This window comes from Carassius carassius, chromosome 21 (genome assembly GCF_963082965.1).
Source record: "Carassius carassius chromosome 21, fCarCar2.1, whole genome shotgun sequence".
NCBI lineage: Eukaryota > Metazoa > Chordata > Actinopteri > Cypriniformes > Cyprinidae > Carassius > Carassius carassius.
Window position 1 is genome coordinate 17,684,311 of NC_081775.1, and position 21,878 is coordinate 17,706,188.

General features: G+C 38.3%; 3 protein-coding genes across 3 annotated transcripts; 2 read left to right on the forward strand and 1 right to left on the reverse strand.

Moving 5' to 3' along the window:
• Positions 1-302: 302 nt before the first annotated feature.
• On the forward strand, positions 303-5,799 carry LOC132097679 (ras-related protein Rap-1A). Its single transcript, XM_059503549.1, has 8 exons — positions 303-408; positions 2,231-2,308; positions 2,446-2,514; positions 2,617-2,673; positions 2,765-2,905; positions 3,691-3,834; positions 3,927-4,049; positions 4,752-5,799. The coding sequence occupies exons 2-7, from the start codon at positions 2,252-2,254 to the stop codon at positions 4,014-4,016; spliced, it is 558 nt and encodes a 185-aa protein (XP_059359532.1). The 5' UTR covers positions 303-408; positions 2,231-2,251; the 3' UTR covers positions 4,017-4,049; positions 4,752-5,799.
• A 959-nt stretch (positions 5,800-6,758) lies between these two features.
• On the reverse strand, positions 6,759-11,285 carry LOC132097678 (PAK4-inhibitor INKA2-like). The gene is made up of 2 exons (XM_059503547.1): positions 10,808-11,285; positions 6,759-7,845 (listed from the first exon to the last, which is right to left on the reverse strand). The coding sequence occupies exons 1-2, from the start codon at positions 10,841-10,843 to the stop codon at positions 6,931-6,933; spliced, it is 951 nt and encodes a 316-aa protein (XP_059359530.1). The 5' UTR covers positions 10,844-11,285; the 3' UTR covers positions 6,759-6,930.
• A 2,134-nt stretch (positions 11,286-13,419) lies between these two features.
• LOC132097680 (probable ATP-dependent RNA helicase DDX20) lies at positions 13,420-21,256 on the forward strand. Its single transcript, XM_059503550.1, has 11 exons — positions 13,420-13,702; positions 13,910-14,004; positions 14,194-14,362; positions 14,641-14,764; positions 14,850-14,992; positions 15,085-15,223; positions 15,399-15,457; positions 17,120-17,202; positions 17,300-17,405; positions 17,764-17,865; positions 20,080-21,256. Exons 1-11 carry the CDS (start codon positions 13,510-13,512, stop codon positions 21,168-21,170), a joined length of 2,304 nt encoding a protein of 767 aa, XP_059359533.1. The 5' UTR covers positions 13,420-13,509; the 3' UTR covers positions 21,171-21,256.
• The last annotated feature ends 622 nt before the right edge of the window (positions 21,257-21,878 follow it).

Below are 21,878 nucleotides of genomic sequence, written 5' to 3' on the forward strand. Positions count from 1 at the left end.
GGCCGCTGGAGCACCTGCGCCATGCACCGGTATCGAGTCCCGCAGGAGCTCCACCGGCCTTCCTTCGGTGGCAAAAAATCAAACAAATATTTTTTTTCCTCCCACCCGAAATTTTTTTACTCACTCTGATTTTTTTCCCCACCAGAATGATCTTTTAGGGGCTCCGTACTTATTCAAAATTAATAAATAAGAAAAAAAACGTTATATCGATTGCACACACCAAAGAATTTGTAGAAGTTTACATATTTTAGATTTATATATCACAAATAAATGGAAGCACTTGTTTATTATGTCTCTTTAACCCGTTCGTGACTGTACTGTGTCAGGCCAGCCTTCCGCGCGCTGCAGTGACGTTTGCATCCCCGAGAGTGACCGGAGTCTGAGCGCGCGGCGGAGCGGCGGGATACGGTGAGTAAACTGTTAACGAATCCTCGAACCACCGCGACCTGGCACGGTAGTTTACAGTTACACTCACCAGCTCGCGCACTATACAGTGAGCGCCGGGGTCGGGGAAAGGTCGCTCCATGAAACTTGACGTAACGAACATGCTAATGCTAGTTCGAGCTACTGAGTCGCAGGGCGGCTGACTGAGCAGAATTACCCCGCACAGCAGCTCTGCTCTCTGTCGGAGTTCACAGGAAACACCGGTGCGTTAACAGGCCACGGTCTCTCTTGCGAGCAGACGAAAACAAACACATGTCCGCTTGTTAAGGGTGAAATATTTTATCTGTGCGCGTTAAATGTGATTACTATGTGCTGGTTAAACTCTTGTGTGTTTTTATTTAACCTGTATTGTATTTTTTGATTCACAAATGAACTCCCAGTGTCCACACTGACACTACATTACAGCTGGTAGAATAGATGAATGTTTCGTCCAGACGAATACACGTTAGTCTTGTGTCACGTTATGATTACAGTCCTGGTGACACCATAATGTTATTGAACGGTTTAGGGGAGACCGTGGTCATCTGTACAATTGTTGCAATGAGTTTAATCTGTATTTGTGATATTTAGTTTAATCTGATGACATTCAAAGGTGTAATCAGAAAAAAAACGAATAGATTAATAACAAAAACTTGTTATTGATTGACATTAAATGGTGAAATTCTTCTTAATTTACTCATGGGTATTTCCTTATTTTTTATATATATATTGTATTTCTTTAGGTTTATAAGTTAATCACAACCACTGAAAATATTGCTGTACATACTATTAACTGATTTGCTTATTTACTTAACAAAATGGGATCTGAGGAGGGTCGGATAGGATGACAAGGCTGTCATTCTTCTCTTCCAGCGACCTGCCACTCATATGAGATTGCAGCAATTAGGAAAAGGCAATGATTCAAGCTATTCCAGATAGACAAAATCAAGTTCTGCCTTACATTTTCCTCATTCAAGAAGCTGTTTTTTTTTATCTGATATGCATCACAGTAGAAGAGGAAAGAGGTTCAACAACCAAAATTTTCATTTCATGCTAACTTTAACTTTCCTTAGTGTTCAGAATGTTTTACTTGAGCCACTTTTTTCTAGCTTTAGTTGCTTCAGGCTGAATGAACTGGTGCATTAGCATGGCATCAGTTGGATCTGCATGCAGTAGATAGGCTGTTTGTTTGGTCATTTGGATGCATTTGCATTCTTGATCAGAGTGGAATTTAAAGTGCACTCTGAATGACCTCAGATAGCCCTGTAAACATTTGCTGGGAATGTGGACAGCACAGCTGTAGTGACGGTGCTTTAAAGAAAACTATCAGAGTTTTTTTTTTTTTACCATTCAAATTTTATAATTAAAGCAGGCTAACTCTACATGAAACGAAAGTTGCAGCAGTCTTTTCTTTAGTATGGTGAGGGTGGGTCTTGACATTTTCTATCTGGAAATTGTTGGTCATGTGATTGACGGGTTGCTGGAAGAGGCGGGAGGATCACCCCCATCATGCTGACAAAATGTAATCAGAGAAAAGAATTTAGATTTTAAAGTAGCTTCAGAGAAACACTTAAAAAAAATCTAGATTTAAAATAATGTAGGTGACAGTCCACTGCGTACCTAGTAAGCCATGAAAATCTTTGAAAAAGTGGTATAAATATGGCCAGAATTTGTTTCTGGAAACCTTAGTGTGCTAACCACTTCCTCAGAAAACCAAAAACCTGTTTTAAGCTTCAAATCTTGCACTGATGAATGATAAGTGTGTGTGTGTGTGTGTGCGCGTGCGTGCTGTGATTGAATCTTACAGGCCTCAACAGAGAGACCTACCATGCGTGAATATAAGCTTGTGGTCCTGGGCTCTGGAGGCGTGGGGAAGTCTGCACTGGTAACTTCAGCATTTTTGAAGTCCACTCTTTACTGTATTATAAATGGGCATTGTATATAGTATTTATAGTGTTTTTCTCTACTGTAATATTTATTCAGGTCTTTATTTGTATTGAATGAGATTCTGGTCTTTTACAGACAGTTCAGTTTGTACAGGGAATATTTGTTGAAAAATATGATCCCACAATAGAAGACTCCTATAGAAAGGTAAGTAAACCATTTTGTTATAGCTGAATTAATAAAAAATATAGGGCAATGCGTTAATGCAGTACTGACACCCTCTCTCTGTTTTTTTATTTTTTTATTAAGCAAGTTGAGGTTGATGGGCAGCAATGTATGCTAGAGATCCTAGACACTGCAGGCACAGTGAGTTTAATATGATGCATGGACTCAACTGGCAAATTAGTTAATTAGTCTTCAATGTGAACTCAATAGATTATTGATTGTTTGCCTACAGGAGCAGTTCACAGCGATGCGGGACCTGTACATGAAGAACGGGCAGGGTTTTGCTCTGGTTTACTCCATCACAGCACAGTCCACCTTTAATGATCTGCAGGACCTACGGGAGCAGATTCTGAGAGTGAAGGACACAGAGGATGTGAGTCGCTTTGAATAATAATTCATGAGATACATTATTATTATTAGTGGTGTCTGCTTTGGCAAATCGCAAATCATTATTTTTAAATTTCTTATTTGTGAACTGTCAGCAGTTCTAGCAAGTTTAAACCAGCAAAGGCAAAACAAATAAAGCACAAAACTTATTTGATTTTACTGAAGCAAGAGCTTTGAGACAAATTAGCAGAAGCTGTATTCACACTTTGGCACATCACACTGATGACAAGATTATCCACTTTCTATATTTACAGCTCTTATGTACAGTTCATCAGGCATTGCAGTTTCAGGCTACATCCATATGAAGCCAGAGCTTTCCCAATCCAATCTTTTTTTTTTCTTGTCTCAAGAAATGTCTGCATCTACACTAAACCACAAAACCGCATCACTCAAATGACGTAGTATACATGCCAGACTAGTACATGGCGCTGTAGTTCTGCCACAGAGATGCACTTAAAATGGAGAAGACTAGTCACATAAACCTTGCACGCGGAATGCAATTAGTGTAACATGGAACAATACATTTATTATCCTGTGTTAATGTTAGTTAATTAAAAGACATTAGTTCAGTGTTTGTTCATGTTTTTGTTTCTATTACGTGACCATGTAGACGAAACACCTATATAATACAACATTTATGCGTATACAGCAAAATGCATCTCAGTGTGGATGGGGCCTTAGTTCTCTAAGAATTAAACATATATATATATATTTAAGCCAGATGCAAACATAGTACACACACTCATCAGATGTCTCTCTCTGTTTGTATAGGTGCCAATGATCTTGGTTGGGAACAAGTGTGATTTAGAGGATGAGAGGGTGGTTGGGAAGGAGCAGGGCCAGAATCTCGCTCGTCAGTGGAGTAATTGTGCCTTTCTAGAATCTTCTGCCAAATCAAAGATCAACGTCAATGAAGTGAGTCACAGTTAAAAAAAAACACATGCACCAGGTCACATAAAGACAGTCCTCTAATGGAAGTCCTTTGTGTTATTGTCTGTGTGTGTCAGATCTTTTATGATCTGGTAAGACAGATAAACAGAAAGACACCGGTGGAGAAGAAGAGAGCGAAAAAGAAGTCAAACTGCATCCTGCTGTAACACAACTGCATCACTGCAGCAGCTCTGAGCCAGGTAGTCGATCAGAAGTACATTAGGAGTCAGTACATGCCCTATTAAAGGGGTCATATGATGCTGCCAAACAGAACATTATTTAGTGTATTTGGTGTAATGCAGTGTGTTTACAAATGAAGTGTTTGTTGCATCCAGTGGGGACATAATTACTGTTTGGGGGGTTGACCCTTAACTTTTATAAAGAATATCTCTTTGTATTTGAGACTTTAGTCTTTGCAACTTTACAGATCTTCTTGCACAAAGAGCTTGTAACACTCGAAAATAAAGGAAAATTTTAAATTGCATCATGTGACCCCTTTAAGAACTCCTTTCATCCATGACCAATGATAAAGATTTCACACTGGTTCACACTTTTTGCGTCAACGATATCTACTAGGGATCCACAAAATACAGTTTATTAAATGATGCATGTATGATTAAATGGTTAAAAGTCTTTTTCTAATTGTTTTAATTGTTACAGAGACCACCTGTATCTTTAAAAATAAATTTCTCATATCATGACCTATTTGATATCAGTGGATCTTTAATATCTGAGGTAATACCCGGAGAAAGCTGTTAATAAGCATTCCCAGTCATCGTAATGGCATTATTTGCATCTTGTTCCATCATTAAAACAGCACCACTTGGAGCTTTAGCATTTTGCTTTTAGGACAAGACTAACTTGAGATGGATTTCATGACCCCCCCCCCCCATTCTTTTCAGATTGCCGAAATGAAGAACTGTTGCCCAGCTGGCCAACATTCCTGTTCCTCTCTACAGTTATTGGCCAAAAAATTAATAAGGCTGAACACCAGACTCCTCAACTAATACACAGACTTGACAGAAAAAGAGAGATGCCGCCTCTGTCTTTTCTTCAAGAGCAGTCTTGACATTTTTCTGCCCCCATTTTTTCCTCACTTAGGATCTGAGTCTGGAGCTGAAGCTCCATATGTGACATAGTAAAGAGGGGGTTGGACAGTCTTGGAGAGGGTTCAGGACTTTCTCCGTGTGTCCTACAGAGAGAATGGGGACATTTCAAAAACATGCTCATGTTTGTAAAATGATCAGAAATGTTTAATTTTTCCCCCCATAATGTTTGGACTATCATTTGTACAGAGAAAAAGCTGTGTCCTTCATTCATCAAAACATTTTCTGAGTGACTTGGAACACTCACTGTTTTCATGTTTCTCTTAATATGCTTAGATTCTTATTTCCTTTTATCTAAACAAACTGTGAAAATGAAACATGTCCCGTTTTCTTTTGGTGGTAAGGTTAAAATAAGAAATTGGGATCTGTCTATCTTTAAGATTAAGATATATTGTACTGAAGTCAATGCATTTGTTTTTTCACAATCAAAATTAGATAAATTTTTCCAGCTTTTAAAGATAATTACATTTTAGTATATTTTCTTCCTTTTTTCCCTTGGTTGTATTTTGCGGTAGGCTGTAGCTCAGCCTGGGATAAATATCAACCGTTTTGTGCCTGAGCAGGAGAAGGATGAAATCAGATCTAAAATGCAGAGATGTCTTCTCCTGCGATAACCGCTAAACCAATAATCAATAGTCAGTCCTTGACACTTCATTTGCCATGTTAAATCGGTCTTGATGTGTCAAATATTTTATTTTATTTTTCATTGTTCTGCTCCATGGGTTTTTTGAGCATTTCAAACACTGTCTGGCTGGCTTTTGATTTGTTTTTAAAGTAATGTGTGCTTTGATATGATTTTTTTTTTTTTTTGGACATAGATTTAAATAAATGTATTTCATATTGATGTGTTCTTTTGTGTATTTGTAGATTACCATTCCTCACCAACATAGACCATTATACAGATACAGTGTTTCAGTGTGGCTCACTTTATGTACTGTAGTTACAAATATGGGACAAAGCCATATAAATTATTTCACTTCTCTTACATTTTTCTACAAAGCTCTTTGCAGATATGGAATGCAACAAACATAGGTGATTTATTTTTGTTGCACACCAGATTACATGCTGTATTAAATGCAAAAAGTGTCTCTTAATTCAAACATTCAATGATTAGGTGTGACAAAAGCAGATTTTCATGATCCACAAGACAAAATGTACTCCTATAGGCTTACAGAAACTTCAAGTAGATTTTTTTGTAATTACCATAGCTCTGAAAACAGGTATACAGACTATAGCAGCAGCCACAGGCATTTTTTTATTACAGATAACATGAAGGTGCTAATAAAAAAGGTAGGCATTTGCATTTGCTCAGTTTTCATTTTTTGCATAAGAGTTTAGCATCATTGCATAGATTTTCTGACCAATACAAAGCAGGTTTATGCTTGCAAAGCAAAGAAATGAGTAAGACATTTGTGAAAAAGCACAAGTAAGGACTTTTTCATAGAATGATTGACAGTTAGGCCTAAACCTAAACCGATGGATACAGACATCAGCAGAAACAGCATTAGGCTCATATTTTTTTTTCCTGTTAGCATCACTCTACCATGCACACATCTCAAAAAACTAAATAACAAAAAACATACATACAAAAAGCATTCCAGAGATGTTTACCTAACATAACTTTGGAATCAATAGCTTCTGGAGTGCTACTCCTCTCACTTGAGAAAGAAGGATGATATTACCTCAACATCGCAATCTGCAGTGAATGGTGTTTATTGCTTAACTTTTATGGTTTGCTTCATATTTAGTTGTGATACCATGATGAAGTTATATAAATTAATGTATTTCATCGTTCTGAATTATTTTGTTTAGACTATTTCCATATTACTGTATGTTTTTGACTTGAATATGAAATGTTGCAATAACGAATTGCCAACTAGGTGCACTTCAGCATCATGTTACAACAATTTTGATCATAAAGTCAACTAATTATGTCTAACAACATGTGTAACAGTGTATTTTATGAAGAATTATATTAGACCCACACAGCTGAGCTGTAATCAAACACAGATGGATGTTTCTCTACAATCTCCACCCATCCTTTGTCAGTCAAACCCTCTGACCCCTGATAAGTCACGCCCTCTTGTTGGGTGGGTGTGGTTTTCTTCTTCATTCCTCTTGTTTTCACCCAGAATGGCTTGCTGATATCTGACTTTGGCTTTCTGCATGTGATTTTTGGTTGTTTACAGACATCCATTCCTTCGCTTTCTTGGTGGTGCCATGGCCGAACGCGGCGTAGGACCCGCTTGAAGATGGTAGCCGTTAGTGAGAGTTTCCTGGAGAGATCTTGAGAGTGACCACTAGTTGATGACTCTGAAAGCGTTTCTTTAAGACTGGAGTCATTCTGATCCTCACCTGCCACCTGGCCTCCAACATCAGGCAAGTCCAGCCAGTTTCCAACCAAATCAGCAAAAACATTGTCGCCCAATACCAATGGCTGTCTGTTTCTACTATGGTTCATCAATGAGGCTGTCCAGTCAGTGGAGTCATCAATATCATATGAGGAGAAACTGTTGTCAGTTGTGTCTTCCTGAGAGGAAAAAGAGGAAGAAGTGCTTAGACTTCCTCCGTAAACCCTCTTGGGAATACGGCGGTTCTTTGCTGGAGAACTAGTGAGGAACAAAGATGGTTCCATGGTAAGCTCAGTCTTGAAACATTCTTGTGAAAGAATTTTTTCTGGATTCTGTGTTTGGTTCAGGTGGGTTATTCTTGAACTGTAGTTTATATGATCGAGCATTTTGCCAGTGTATGAAGAGCCCTGGCTTGTTTTACTGGAGAACTCCAGCTCCTCCAGCGCAGTCTGGACCTGCAAGAGTTTGAGCTCCTGGAGGGCACCGATAACAGAATTCATCTGAGCTTGGAGACCCTCATCCGACTGCCACAAAGAATCCTATAATGGGAAAAGCAAGAGAGCAATAACTATGACACGAAGCTATCATCAGTGAATTCTGTTGTGACTGATGAGTAACGCTTATCTCACACTCACTTCACAGTAATTATCAAAAATCAATATTACACCAAATAGTCTGCATTTTCTGCCCAATGTGTCATCACAGACACCTGGCTCAGCATCTGCTTCAAGAGAATGCAGATTTTTTTGTTCTTGTCACAGACTCCAATTAATTGCTTACTTGCAGGATTAAAGGATGATTTTCTTTAAAGCTGCTTTGAAACCACTTAAAAAAACTGGGGGCATTGCGATTTTTAGTAAGCAAGGATGCATTACATTGATCAGAAGTGACAATCTAGACATTTGTGTAACTATAAAATTTAAAATAAATGCTGTCTTTTGATCTTTCTATTTACCAAATAATTCTCACGTTTTACACATTGAGCAGCACAACTGTTTTCAACATTAATAATAATAATAATAAATGTTTACTGAGCATCAAACCAGCATATTATAATTATTTCCAAGGGATCGTGTTTTATTGCATGTTTATTAATGTTATTTTTTTTGACGATTATGACAAAGTTGTAAGCGTACCTACAAATTGTAAAATAGGTTGTTACAACATTTAAAATGTTAACATGGCCTAGACAGAAAAGCACAATGAATGTCTTCATACATGGTTATGAGCCAAAATCTTTATATCAAATTTTGATATCCCATATGGAGTATTTGAGTATTATTTGTATTTATTAGGGCTGCTCCAATCACGATCGGCCGATCATTAATGCGCATCTCGTCAGTAAAGCCGGTTCTCTTATCAGCGGTAAATTCAATCAGGTGCGTGATTTCTCATAGAGCAGCTGTTACTACAAAGAGCCATTGTTAACTAAGAAGCTGCGCAAATCCATGTTCATTTTCAGCGTTTATTTGCGCATCTCCTCAGTTAACAACGGCTCTGTGTAGTAACAGCTGCTGTATGTGAAATCATGCACCTGAGGGAATTTACCGCTGATTAGAGAACCGGCTTTACTGACGAGATGCGCATTAACGATCGGCTGATCGTGATCCGAGCAGCCCTAGTATTTATTATTTATTATATTAAATAATTTATTGTATTTATTAGTATTTACTATAACTGAATACATTCAAGCAAATTCCATCTCTGTACACTACAAATAAATTCCCTTTTTCTTCTATTACCGAATAAAACCACTGTCATCTTACCTTCTTTCACCCTGAGTCTCTCGGTTTCCCTATCTTTTCTTTTCTCGTTTCACTCCTTGTTTTCTGTTCCTTCCCTCCCTTACAAGTGTGATTGATCAGCAGCCAGTCTGAGCACAGCAGCACACCACTGATGCTTTTCTACCGTAGTGTTGTGTCTCAAGGCATGATGGGAGATGTAGGAGGTCATGGGCATGTGGGTGAAATGACTAGACTGTGAGTCATGGGCGAACAGCTGAGGCATGTATTTTACTGGGTTGGTCATAAATGCAGGTGTAGGGAAATGTAGCGCTTAGCTTGTACTTTACCTAAAACATTTAATTCATTCTGAATTTGATTTTCAATAGGATGTTATATTGGCTGCTTATGTACAGTAGGCAGTAGAGCCATAAGGTCATCTTTTACCATGAGTATTCAGTCTAAAGAGGCAAATTATAGCAAGTTATCACTAATATCTGTCTATAACTTGCCCTGTTTGCTAGTTATGGCATGTTCCGTGTTTGCTATTTCATCAGATTCACCCGTAGGTCCTATTTCTCATTTTGTGATGTCACTGACTTTTCCTGTGTCAGTTTCCGGTGGGATGTGCCCAGACGGACAGCAGTATAAATCAGACATCACTGACCCCACCAACAAGTGATTGATGTTGTGAGTAACATCCTTGTGGCCCTGTTTCCTCATTTGGCAAGCCTCTTTTTTCGCTCACTCTTTCATTTTCAGTCTCAACCATACAAATAAGGCTTATTTAAATATAAATAAATATATATAAAGAAAATGTTTCTGTCATAAGGGTTTATTGCAGGTTTCTTCTACTGCAGTGTGGGATGTGTTCACTGATCATAGTCAACTCAAAAATGATTCATACACCTTCAACATTTCTCACATTATTACAGTTTATTCGCTATAGTTCAGAAAATGGTAATAAATATGACAAGAACTTGAAGTTTAACTGTGTCAGAACAAATTCACCTTGATAATGTCAGATAACTTTGAAAGAAAGGTATGTAATAAATTAAGTTGAACAGCTGTCAGCTGTGAAATTTAAGTACACAATTAGATAATACCAATTTATGGCAAAGCATTTACCAAGCAATGCTTATGTTCAGTCTGTGGTGTAAAAAGTTCTTATTGGCAATTAAAGAAAAAACACATAAGCAAATTGTGGTCAGGTCAAAGTGTCTGAATTATTTTTGGTCCCAAATCAGTTTAACTGGTAGTCCACTGTATGAATAATTTTGGCGTATAATTAAGTCACAATTTACTTTATTCTGCTATCCTCGCTTACATAAACTAACTATTGTGTCCTGCACCCACTAGTATAAACATATCAAAAATTATATCTGGTGTCTGAAAAATGTGTTGTTGGACCGTATAATGTATATTACATATATATTCTCTATTATGTAGATCAGTTAATGTGTTTTAATATGATGATCACACGCTGCACTTCAATTTTAAATCATTACAGAAGGGCGAGTATCGGCCAATCAGCGGCCTCCTTTTCAAAAAATGCGCTGCCAATCAGGTTGCACCTTTTCTCCAGCGCCCAAACAACAGCTGGATAAACATCAACAACACACTTCACTTGAGAAAGCCGCAACATTAAAATGGTTGATGAAAACATTAAACATTAAAACCAATTAATACCTGTACATATATGAGAATATTCTTGCGATAAAAACACACATGTCGTGTAAAAGTAGATGAAGAGAAAAAAAAAAGAGCAGGAAAATCTCACCAGTTCATGTTTTAGACGCCGGAGGTTGCTGTCCATGTCACCGAGATCCGTTTGGTCTTCCCTCAACAACTGCTGAATTACAAAATTAAAATACTTACTGTATTAGCTAAACGCAGGTTAATTCGTTAAGACTTTAGTTCCTCAGATGTCGCTGTCCGCTGTGTTATTTGTTTTTCCCGCCTTTGTGTTTAATGCTCATTCGGGAGGTAGGACCAGCGGTGTTTGCTATAATATAATAATATAAAATAATTTATACAAATATAATATTTCTCTCGCCTCTGACACACTGCTGGTTAGATATTCAGATGACATACAGCTCAGCACAGGCGAGGAAGTACAGCCAAGCCACGGAAGTGTGTGTGGTGTCATGTGGCTTAATTCACGTTGATTTAAAGGGAAAGTTCCTGAATAGGATTTACTAACGGCTGATCGTAAACAAAAGCGTCACGCTTTCACACCAGTGGTCAGTTCATCATGAATGGAGGCTTCATGCATAAGAGCTACAATTGTAAAGCTTTAACTCAGATTTAAAGATTCACTCTGATTGTATATTAGAAGGGGGAACGCCTTAGTCCATTTAGAAACTTTAGATATTTATAATAGAACTGAAACAATAATATAGAATTGAATTATGGGGCACATGTTAAATCGTCTTAACCCTTATGCGTTGTTGGGGACATTTTCGTCCGGGGTTGAGTCCACTAGGGGGTAAGTATCAACTAAGTTGAGTCTTACTTTGGCCACAACTTTTTGTTTGAGCAAATGGAATGGTTTTTGGTGACAAATCTTATTTTGACACATATTACAGCAAATTATAGTGTGTGTGTGTAAGAGAGATTCTTGATTGTTGGTGGTTTTCCCTGTTGGGAAGAGGTAATTTTTTTTTTTTACACAGTTGATCAATAGGTGTGAGCATTAACCTTTAGATAGGCCTGTGCAAAAAAAAGCTTAGTTTCTGTCTTGTTTATGGAGTTATATGGAGTATAACAGCAAATTATAGTGTGTGTATGTGTGTGTGTGTGTGAGAGAGAGAGAGAAAGAGAGTGTGAGAGAGACCTTTGCACACTTACCTTGATGTATATGAAAAAATCTAAATAAGCTCCTCAGCTCTCAGAACTACATGAAGTAAACAATAAAAAAGAAGTGTGTTTATGCACATACTGCCTTTTGATGGTGAAAAGTACAGACCAAAGAAAAACAAGGGGATTTAAACACTTGCATGCCATCCTGCTGGTCATTTGATGGTGAGAACAGCAGCAAGCAACATGAGAAAGGGCTTGACTTGTACTGAAGTTTTAGAAATGATTGTACTACAGCTTGACCCCTCCAGCGAGCTGCAGGGTGTATTGTCTTCTCCCTCTGACACCACAGACTCAGGAGAGTCAGATCCTGACTTTGTTCTGGCACCCTTATCATCCTCTCAAGCTTCCACTGAAGGCGAGGAGGATTCAGAGGATCCTGTATCAGGGTGGATTGGGAGAAACAGTAAAGTGTGGTTTTCCACCAACGTGGAGACAACTCACTTTCTTCAGCCTGCCAGAGGCGTGACTTCGGGGACGACTCGTTATGCCATCGCAAGTGTGTGTGTGAGTGTGAGAGAGAGAGAGAGAGAGAGAAAGGGAGACCTTTGTGCACTTACCTTGATGTATCTGAAAAAATCTAAATAAATGTGCACCTCAGCTCTCAAAACTACATGGAGTAAACAATGTATTTATGCACCTGATTCCTTTTGATGGTGAGAAGTACGGATGGCCTATGTGTGAAATGCTTTTCTTTCTTTTCTTGATGGTAAAGCCAGTTTAAAACCTTAAAATCCTTCAATAATACACTTTTTGATTTTTCTGTAAAAAAAATCTACTTTGCATCAGATTTATGAATATAATTTATCATGAACCAAAATGCAACACCAACTTCAAATAAACTGTAGCTCACTGGAGGGGTCAAGCTGCATAATCATTTCTAAAACTTTGGTACAAGTCAAGCCCTTTCTCGTGTTGCTTGCTGCTCTTCTAACAATCAAATGACCAGCAGGATGGCATGCAAGTGTTTAAATCCACTTACCTTGTTTTTGTTTAGTCTGTACTTGTCACCACCATTTAAAGGCAGTAGGTGCATAAATACACTTACTTTGTTTTTGTTTACTCTATGTTACTGAGAGCTGAGTTGTACATTTTGATATTCTCAAATACATTAAGGTAAGTGCACAAAGGTCTCTCTCACACACTCTTTCTTTATTACACACACACACACACACACACACACACACACACAATATAATATGCTGTTATACTCCATGTAGCTCCATATACAGTACAAGTCAGAAACTAAGATTTTTTTGCACAGGTCTATCTAAAGGGTTTAATGGTCGCACCTGTGATCAACCATAAAAATGACAAATTTTACCTCTTCCCAACAGGGAAAACCACCAACCATCAAGAATGCATGAGTTTATGGTTCAAAGTTGGCTTTAATTTCAACCCTACTGAGGTCGAACGTAATTTTTTGATGCCAACATGTTTGCACTTTCCATTTAAATTGAATCGCTTGCCTGTATATGTCAACCAAGTGTGTTTGTCGTCCTCTGTAGGATATTGCGGATATTTCAAGCGGCGTTTCTATGTCTGTGCGCAAGAGGGCGACGCGAGTCACTGCGTGACTCATTTATTCACCGTCGAAGAACTAAACTAAGTCGCAATAGAAATATGGCGGCATCAGTGAAAGGAGCGCATGAGCTGCAATCCAGAACCCGGACAGAAGATGTTCTAAATAACGGGGGTGTCGACTTCAGCTCGTTACTCCTGTCAAAACCTGTGCTTGAGGGGTTATCTGCCTCTGGCTTTCAGAGACCGTCCCCCATCCAGCTGAAGGCAATCCCGCTGGGAAGATGTGGACTCGGTACGAGACCCGAAAATACTCGAGAGCAGCACCAAAACAAACCTAAACCAACAGTCTTGACATTATTCACATAATAAAACCGACTGCTTTTTAATGACAGGAGTGTACTGTGACATTCATAAATATAGTGCATCAGTGAAAATGTTGTGCCTGTACTTCATGCTCCGTTAGAGGGAAATTATTTTATTGTCGTTTTCTTCTGTCCAGATCTAATTGTTCAAGCCAAGTCTGGCACAGGAAAAACCTGCGTGTTCACCACCATCGCTTTGGACTCTCTTATATTGGAAAACACAACCACACAGGTATTACTTTTTCCAATATGCAACGGAATGCAATGTAATGTTTTACTAAATAATGTCATAATTTATAATAATTCTAAAACGGAATAAATGAACTATGAACGTTTGAAAGACTCGTTTATCTTTTGATGTTAAATATAGGCACCTAAAACACGAGTGTGTGCCAGTTTTGACAGTGTCGTGTCCCATCAGGTGCTGGTTCTGGCCCCCACTCGGGAGATTGCGGTGCAGATTCATGCTGTTGTCATGGCAATAGGCCGTGCTATGGAGGGCTTGGAGTGTCACGTGTTCATCGGTGGCACACCTGTCAGTCAAGACAAACTGCACCTGAAAAAATGCCACATTGCCATTGGTTCACCAGGTACGAGCTAGTTGAAATTTTTGTAGACCGAAATGTTAGATGGATTACATTTATAACTGTAACTTAGTTTAGATTTGCTAAAATTACACGTTTAGATGTCTTCATGTGTAGGCTTGATAATCTTTTGGCCTTATTAATACATATTTAAAGTTGATTTGTGTTTTTTTGTCATTACCGTCACCAACTGGAAGTGATATAATAGCTTTTTTCACTGAACACAAAATCTCTAGATTCTGTCTTGTAAAAATGACAGATTTCTGGTCTTGTTGTATTTATAGGTCGTATTAAGCAGCTAATTGAGATGGGAGTCCTGACTACATCCTCCGTTCGCTTGTTTGTCTTGGATGAGGCCGATAAACTGCTGGAGGATGATAGCAGCAGCAGCTTTCAGGAGCAGATCAAGTAAGAGCTGAATAGGTGATTTAGATTCAGACTTCTGTATTGTAATTCAGCAGGTTTGAGTTTATTTTCTCTCTGTCTGTCTTAGCTGGATCTTCTCCTCTTTACCAGTAAACAAACAAATGTTGGCCCTCTCTGCCACCTACCCAGAATCTTTAGCACAATATCTGTCGAGATACATGAGAGAGCCGACGTTTGTGCGACTGAACCCGACAGACCCTGGACTCCTCGGTCAGTCTGCAGTCCTGTCTGATTTTTGATGTATTTCTTCTATGTGAATACCCTTTCAAATCTGAATTGAAATGATATATTCTCTCCTCCAGGGCTAAAGCAATACTATAAAATTGTGCCGTCTCATTCATTACCTCATAAAGTCTTTGAGGAGAAGGTTCAGAGTCTCCTTGAACTCTTCAGCAAAATCCCATTTAACCAAGCGCTGGTATTCTCAAACCTCCATACAAGGCAAGAGCTGACACACGTTTCAACTACTTTCATTATTCTGAAAACATGCTGATGTGTGCAGTTAGAAAACCGATACGGTTACAGCACTGCTTATTATTATTCATAGACTTTAAAGAAAATAATTGTGATGTTTATTGAAAGTAATGAAGGACTGAGTTGATCTGTTGTTCTGCAGAGCTCAGCACCTGGCTGATATCCTCTCCTCTACAGGTTTACCTGCGGTCTGCATCTCAGGTAAGCTTCACCTTAGATCTCTTATATCTTGCTGTATAGTGAACAGACTTTTACTTTGACACCTTTCTAATGGTAAGTAAATTATTTGTAATGATGAGCATATTAAAAAACTCTGCTTTGTCACTCCGAAGCATTTACTAATCCTTTGTTTTCAATGAGTGCTTTGCAGCATCATACTTTTAAAACATTTTTGTAAAATGTCAGCGGTTTGATTTTGTGGGTTTGATCTCAAGTGAATGAAGGAGTATTAAATGTATGGTTGTAACTGATCTCAATGATATCTTTTGAGTTAAAGGTCACTAGAATTGTTTTCTTTAATTTTTACAAATACTTTCTTCAAAAATAAGATTACAAATTAAAATTTTCCTTAAAATTGTCCTTAAAAAAAAAAAAGGAAAAGAACTATAACCAAGTAATAGATTACATAAGGGCCATTCACACAGAACATGTAGACTGAAAGAAAATCCTCTTCAAAGTCTTGATGTTTTTAAAAAGTTAAACTTAACTTTCCCCGCAAGCATTTTAGAAAAAAGTTGCTTGCCACCGCCAGCAATTTTGATGATTTTCACAAAATGGCCAAATGTAATGGCCTACAGTATATTTTGCTGTATGAATACTTGAATATGCAATACACCAAAATAAAGATCAAAGCCTCTACTTTTAAACAAAAAAGCATTCTTTTTTTTCAAAGGGGCTGTAAGTAGGAATTACTCCCATCTAGTGGTGAAATTGTATTTTGCATTCAAACTAATTTTGCTCTCCAGCGCCTCGCTTTTTCAAATGCGCGTTGCATCTACGGTAGGCGATATGTACCAAAAAGCTTTGACAGGATGTCTTCTAATGGCACTTCGTTTTGGCGACGATGTTTTCTTCTCCTGTGGCGCGGCATATGTATGGTCCATAATAAGAATGCAATCCAGACTTTTAAACTTGCCGGTGCAGTTTCAAGCGCCTCTCACTGCTCTGCACCTGCGTTTCTGGCCGAAAACGCGTTGTGGAAACGCGTTGGCTTAGTACTTTTTGTCCCTCTCTGCTATTATAGTTTTGCAAGATGGCGGAACTACATGGAAGCCTCCGTCGACCTACCCGTCCAATGTATATAAAGATAATAAATTCTTCATTTACGATGATTAGTTTAAACATTGGCATAGGTATTTGTACACCATTGAGGGCATATTTATGAATAAAAATATTGATTTTAGATAATAAAATACCTAAAAAGTTACTTATTGTCCCTTTAAATCAAACCCTTGAATCGCAAAAAGTTGAGAAAATCACAATTTTATGAAAAACTACATCTGGAAAATATTCAGTACATTTATCAAAGCATAAATCCAGTAAATTACATCAGGTAACATTTCACAACTCCATGCATTGCAGTCTAGAATGGCCTTCTCCATGAAAGATATATGCAGTGCTGCTTGACTTCAAATAAAAGAAGGCATCTCATCATGGAAGATATATTCTGTGATTAGGTTGCCTATCTTTTGATACTGTGTGTGTGCATATAATGCCTTACAATGCAACCCCTATTAGCAGCTCACTTTGTTTTAGATAAGAAGGATATAATTTAGAACTGGGCATTTAAATGAAAGCCCAACATATATGAAAGCCATTATTAATGGTTATGTTTAAACCCCTTAATGTGTGTTTTGCATGTAGGTGGTTTAAGTCAGGATCAGAGGTTAGAGGCGATGTGGAAGCTGAAACAGTATCAGTGTCGAGTTTTAATATCCACTGATCTGGTGAGGCTCTGAACCCATTATAACACCTACACTGGAAAATATCCAACGCTTAATACCAAATAACATTTCATTTGTGTTAAATCTCTCTGTTCCACAGAGCTCACGTGGTATTGATGCTGAGAAGGTGAACTTGGTGATTAATTTGGATGTTCCTAAGGACTGGGAGACCTACATGCACCGTATTGGTCGTGCTGGACGATTTGGTGTGTCCAATTAGAAAACAATTAAGTAGCAATATATGTGAAGCCTCTACTCTATGGTTTTAATTAATGTGTGTCTTGGGCATTTAAATGAGAGTGCTTAATCAGAGATCATCTGCTCTGAGACAGGTCAGAGTCTGATAGGGCGACTACAGTAATCAGTTTCATAATTAGCTGCTAAACACAAACTCATCAAGAGCTTTTTAATGACCGCCGCACTCCAAAATCAGAATTCATAATTGGAACTTGAGCATGTTGTTGTTGTGGATGAATTTAATCTTCATTGTCATTAGAATTCTAGTAATGGATACGATCAGCAGTGTCTTTCCTCTGGCTGTGACCTCTGTCTGTTGTGTTTCAGGCACTCTGGGGGTTGCTGTGACCTACTGTTGCCATGGAGAAGAGGAGAACAAAATGATGGCCATCGCTCAGAAATGTTCTCTGAATCTCATTCATTTACCAGGTACTTCTAAAAAGTCGAAGGATATTCCTGGGTTCTGTGCCAGTTAAACTGAATCGACAGTGTTTGTGGCATAATGGTGAAAAAATGTAATCTAAAATTTAGGAAACGGTGATGCACTCACAATGGAAGCGAGTAGGGTCTGTACAGACCAGCGGTTCTCAATTTCAGTCCTCACGACACCATGCTCTTAACACCTGATTCAGATAATCAGCTTGTTAGAAGTGAGCTCCGTGCATGACCTGTGTTCCCTTGACATGGTCCCTACACGGTGTTTATTGCTCCCTACTCCCTGAGCAGGGGAATTCTGTTGAAGTTTACCTCACTTTGGAACATTAATTCATGGATTTGTGCTGCACAACATTTTCACACACAGACAAGTGTGACATCATATATCACGGTAAATAAATACAATTTAAATTCACGTCTTGCACACATCAATGCACTTTGTATGTAACAAGTACGTTCGCTTCGAACTGGAATCATGGCGAAATATCCTGTGATGTCCACTTCACAGGGCACTTGCATTCAAATAGAACAAACCCTTTTTAGGTGGGTTTCAGCCCCCCATCTGTCACCCCCAAAACTGTATTAATGATCAGGCCAGTGCTTTTTTCATTCTCACGTGGTTTAAGTCTTGTCGTTTTAAACATAAAAATAATTTTTAAGCCATTTAAGCCCAAGATGCGGTACTTACGTGCTCTTATAGAGCGTCTCTATGCGCGCCACCGCACACCTGAAGTGTACAAACCGATAACCTTCTCAGACTGCCAGTGAATATGGCTGTCTTGACAAATATACTTGCATTGCACAGTCGGTTGTTTTAAGTGAACCCAAACCGTAAAGAAAATATCAAATGTACATCAGTATAACGGATTCATGCACTTCTTATATAAGTAATTTGCATTTATATTAATGTTAATAAAGTAACCCGGTGTGAATACAGTACGGGGGGTGGGGGTGAAATTAGTGAACTTGGGGAGGGGGCGATGTTAACTTTACTGTTAACAACTGTTAACTTTAGCTACATTCATTGCAGATCTTGCTAAATAGCGTATTATTAGGAAAGGCAGTTTACAAAGATTCATATAAAAAATATTTATACTCACTATTTCTGTAGGTGAAGCTGGATCACGAATGATTTGCACAAACATAGACATTTAGGTAGATCAGGGGCACATTCCCTCCAAAACCAAACATAATCCACTGTTTCTTCAGCAGCTAAGATGTGAGGAGTAAATGACAACTGCTGTGTTCTTTATTACATCCAACAACAGATCACTTCAGTCGCTTAGGAGACATTCTTGTCTACACCTGCTCCAGCGTCGAAACAAAGGTGGGCTGTTGATGACAGTCTGTGCTGAAATGTCAGTGAAGAATCTGAATGCCTTGATCTGAGAAAGGGGTTATTTATGGGAATTAAAAAAAAAAAAAAGATTTTTATCATGATAGGGTGGTTGTGTATACATACTGCCAACACATTTCAGTTCAAACAACATGTAAAAGTTAATTTTGCATCCGAAGACCTCTTTACAAAATAATGTATATAAATATATCCAAGTTTCTATATAAAAAGTGTAAATAAAATAAATATACACTAAAATACTAACTTAAACATAGTCCCAAGACGTGTTGGTTAAACTTGATTTTAGCGTAAAAAAAATAAAACAGTTACTTGCAGAGTCCTTCAAGAGCCATGGTGAAGGTAAACTAAATGAGATGGGAGGAAAAATTATATTTTAAAGCTTGCAGTCTCTCACAAATCATTTGCGTTCACTTGAAAAACTTTTGCATCCCCCAAGAACCTTTCCACACAACACCTTTTTGAAAACAGTTTCAGTGCTTTTGCAAATAAAAAAGAATGCAAAGTTTCTCAGATGAACTTTGGCTAGTAAATACAAAATATATATATTTTTTTAATTATGTCCTGACACCCAAAGTATTAATTGGCTGCCTGTGTTCTGGGACGGTCTGCACGCTGTCCTTGTGATTTCATGTTCATCATCAGGAATGTCCCCGGACGCCCAGAAAAGAAATATACCCTGGCCTTGACTTTTTCCTCTGAAGTTAACTTTGTTGCCATGGCAACACAATACTGTGAACCCTAAAATGGCTGTAAAAATGAATAAAGTTCTGGTTGAACTTTCAGTGAACCTATACTGTTACTTTAACTTGACCTGAAGGATGTTATGCGTGTTTTCTTACCTTGTGTTACAGATCCAATCCCTCCAGGGATCATGGAAGAGGCTTGTGACTGGGATGTGATAATTGAACCACCTTCAAAACCCACTCAGAAAATTCCTGACATTCCCAAACCAGAGAAGAAGAAACAAGCGAAATTTGAAAAGCCGACATTGAAACCCACCAGGGAGCCTCGCATCTCGACAGTCATCCCAGAAAGGACAACAGGTGATGAATCCTACAGTGGAGCTGAAACCAAGGTTAAAAAGCACTCAACCGAACCTGGAAGGCAAAAACCAATACAGTCAACTACAAACCTCAAGCATGACTCGACTCTTACTCCAAATGAACAGAATCACACCCTTCCCAGAATTCCTCCACTATCGTCTTTTAAGTTGCATGCGCGGAAACCCATGACTTTCAGTGAGGCTATGGCAGATTATGAGAATTTCATAACAGAAGGTCCGGGAAGATCTGTTGAAATCATTCGCCAATATGAAGGATTCAACAGGAGTGGAGATGCAGTTAATGGATTGCATAATGTTCATGATGATGGGGAAGATACTGTTAAGGTTTATAAATCATATGCTCATGAAGAATCGCACTCCCATCAAGATCTTCCTCCACCACAGGAGTTTTCAGAATTGTCCTCGGAGCAGAAGACTCGTACTGTGTTATCTGATGAAGATTCTTCAGAGTGTGAGATGGAGGAGGAGAGTCAATCCAGCTCTTCTGTCCCCGCTCAGTCTTCACATCACACACCGGCTCCTCCAGACAGAAGAGTCTCAGAATTGAAAAAATCTCCTTTACCTTCAGCCAGAGTATCACAACAGACTAGTGGAAACAAGCAAAGGCCTAGTAAACCTCAATGCCAGAATCCTGATAACCACCACAGCCTCTCCCAGAAACACCGGCCGGCTTCCAGCAGGAAGGCTGCCTCGGCAGGACAGAAGAGGAGAAAAAGAGAGACTGATGAACTGGAAGAGGAAGTGGCCGGGCAGGATTATTGGAGTTCATACAGAGCCTGGGTTGAATATTACAATTCATATTATCATCGCTCACCCTATAACTGGATGACTGCGTTTTATATGAATTCTGTCTACATAAAAGAAATGATGAAGCACTAAAAAAGTTGCCATATATATGACTTGAGTTTGGTAATGTTCTCGTTTGCATTGTGCATGTGATGTTCTCTAATAAAAATAATTCTTAACCACTTGAGCTGTTATTTTGATTTTTTGAGAATTAGGCATATGCAATATTGGACCCACCAGTGGGTCCCCAGAGTTGATGTGGTTAAGATGTTACGTACAGTCATCGGAAATATTTTTTACATCTAACTGCAGTTTTATCAAAATATCTGTAACTATAATTATGAGTACATAATGAGCATTTTACATAAACATCTCATATGGAAACAAAACCTTCAGTGTTTTTTTGCAATCAGAGAAACCACGCCCAGCCATCTGAACATCCTGTTGCATAATAGCACTGATATGTAGAAATAAATTAGTGCTCTCCTAATTATCTTCTAGTAATAACAAGAATAAAGGCTAGGTGACCTTTCTAGACCAGTTCACGAAAAGACAAGGACCTTTGAGCTGTTGATAGTACATGGCTCTCTGGAATATTTGATACTGACTGGTCAATTACGGAAGCCCATAATTTCTGTAATGATAATTATATACAATTTGTTATATATTAATAAAAATGTTATGTATAATAAATAATGTTTGAAAGAATAATGACCAAAGTAGTCCTCTTAGGCCTAGTTTTCCCAAATATATATGTGTATATATGAGTTCTGTCTCTATTGTCAACTTATAAAATAATTG

What these genes read in the sequence shown, in the direction of transcription:
- LOC132097679 (XM_059503549.1), top strand. Translation starts at nt 2,252, where the DNA reads ATGCGTGAATATAAGCTTGTGGTCCTGGGCTCTGGAGGCGTGGGGAAG. An exon ending in GCGTGGGGAAGTCTGCACTG is followed by an intron (nt 2,309 to 2,445) that starts GTAACTTCAGCA and finishes GGTCTTTTACAG; the next exon opens with ACAGTTCAGTTTGTACAGGG. An exon ending in GAGTGAAGGACACAGAGGAT is followed by an intron (nt 2,906 to 3,690) that starts GTGAGTCGCTTT and finishes CTGTTTGTATAG; the next exon opens with GTGCCAATGATCTTGGTTGG.
- LOC132097678 (XM_059503547.1), bottom strand. Translation starts at nt 10,843, where the DNA reads ATGGACAGCAACCTCCGGCGTCTAAAACATGAACTG. An exon ending in GGCGTCTAAAACATGAACTG is followed by an intron (nt 7,846 to 10,807) that starts GTGAGATTTTCC and finishes TTCCCATTATAG; the next exon opens with GATTCTTTGTGGCAGTCGGA.
- LOC132097680 (XM_059503550.1), top strand. Translation starts at nt 13,510, where the DNA reads ATGGCGGCATCAGTGAAAGGAGCGCATGAGCTGCAATCCAGAACCCGG. An exon ending in AGCTTTCAGGAGCAGATCAA is followed by an intron (nt 14,765 to 14,849) that starts GTAAGAGCTGAA and finishes TGTCTGTCTTAG; the next exon opens with CTGGATCTTCTCCTCTTTAC. An exon ending in GAATCTCATTCATTTACCAG is followed by an intron (nt 17,866 to 20,079) that starts GTACTTCTAAAA and finishes CTTGTGTTACAG; the next exon opens with ATCCAATCCCTCCAGGGATC.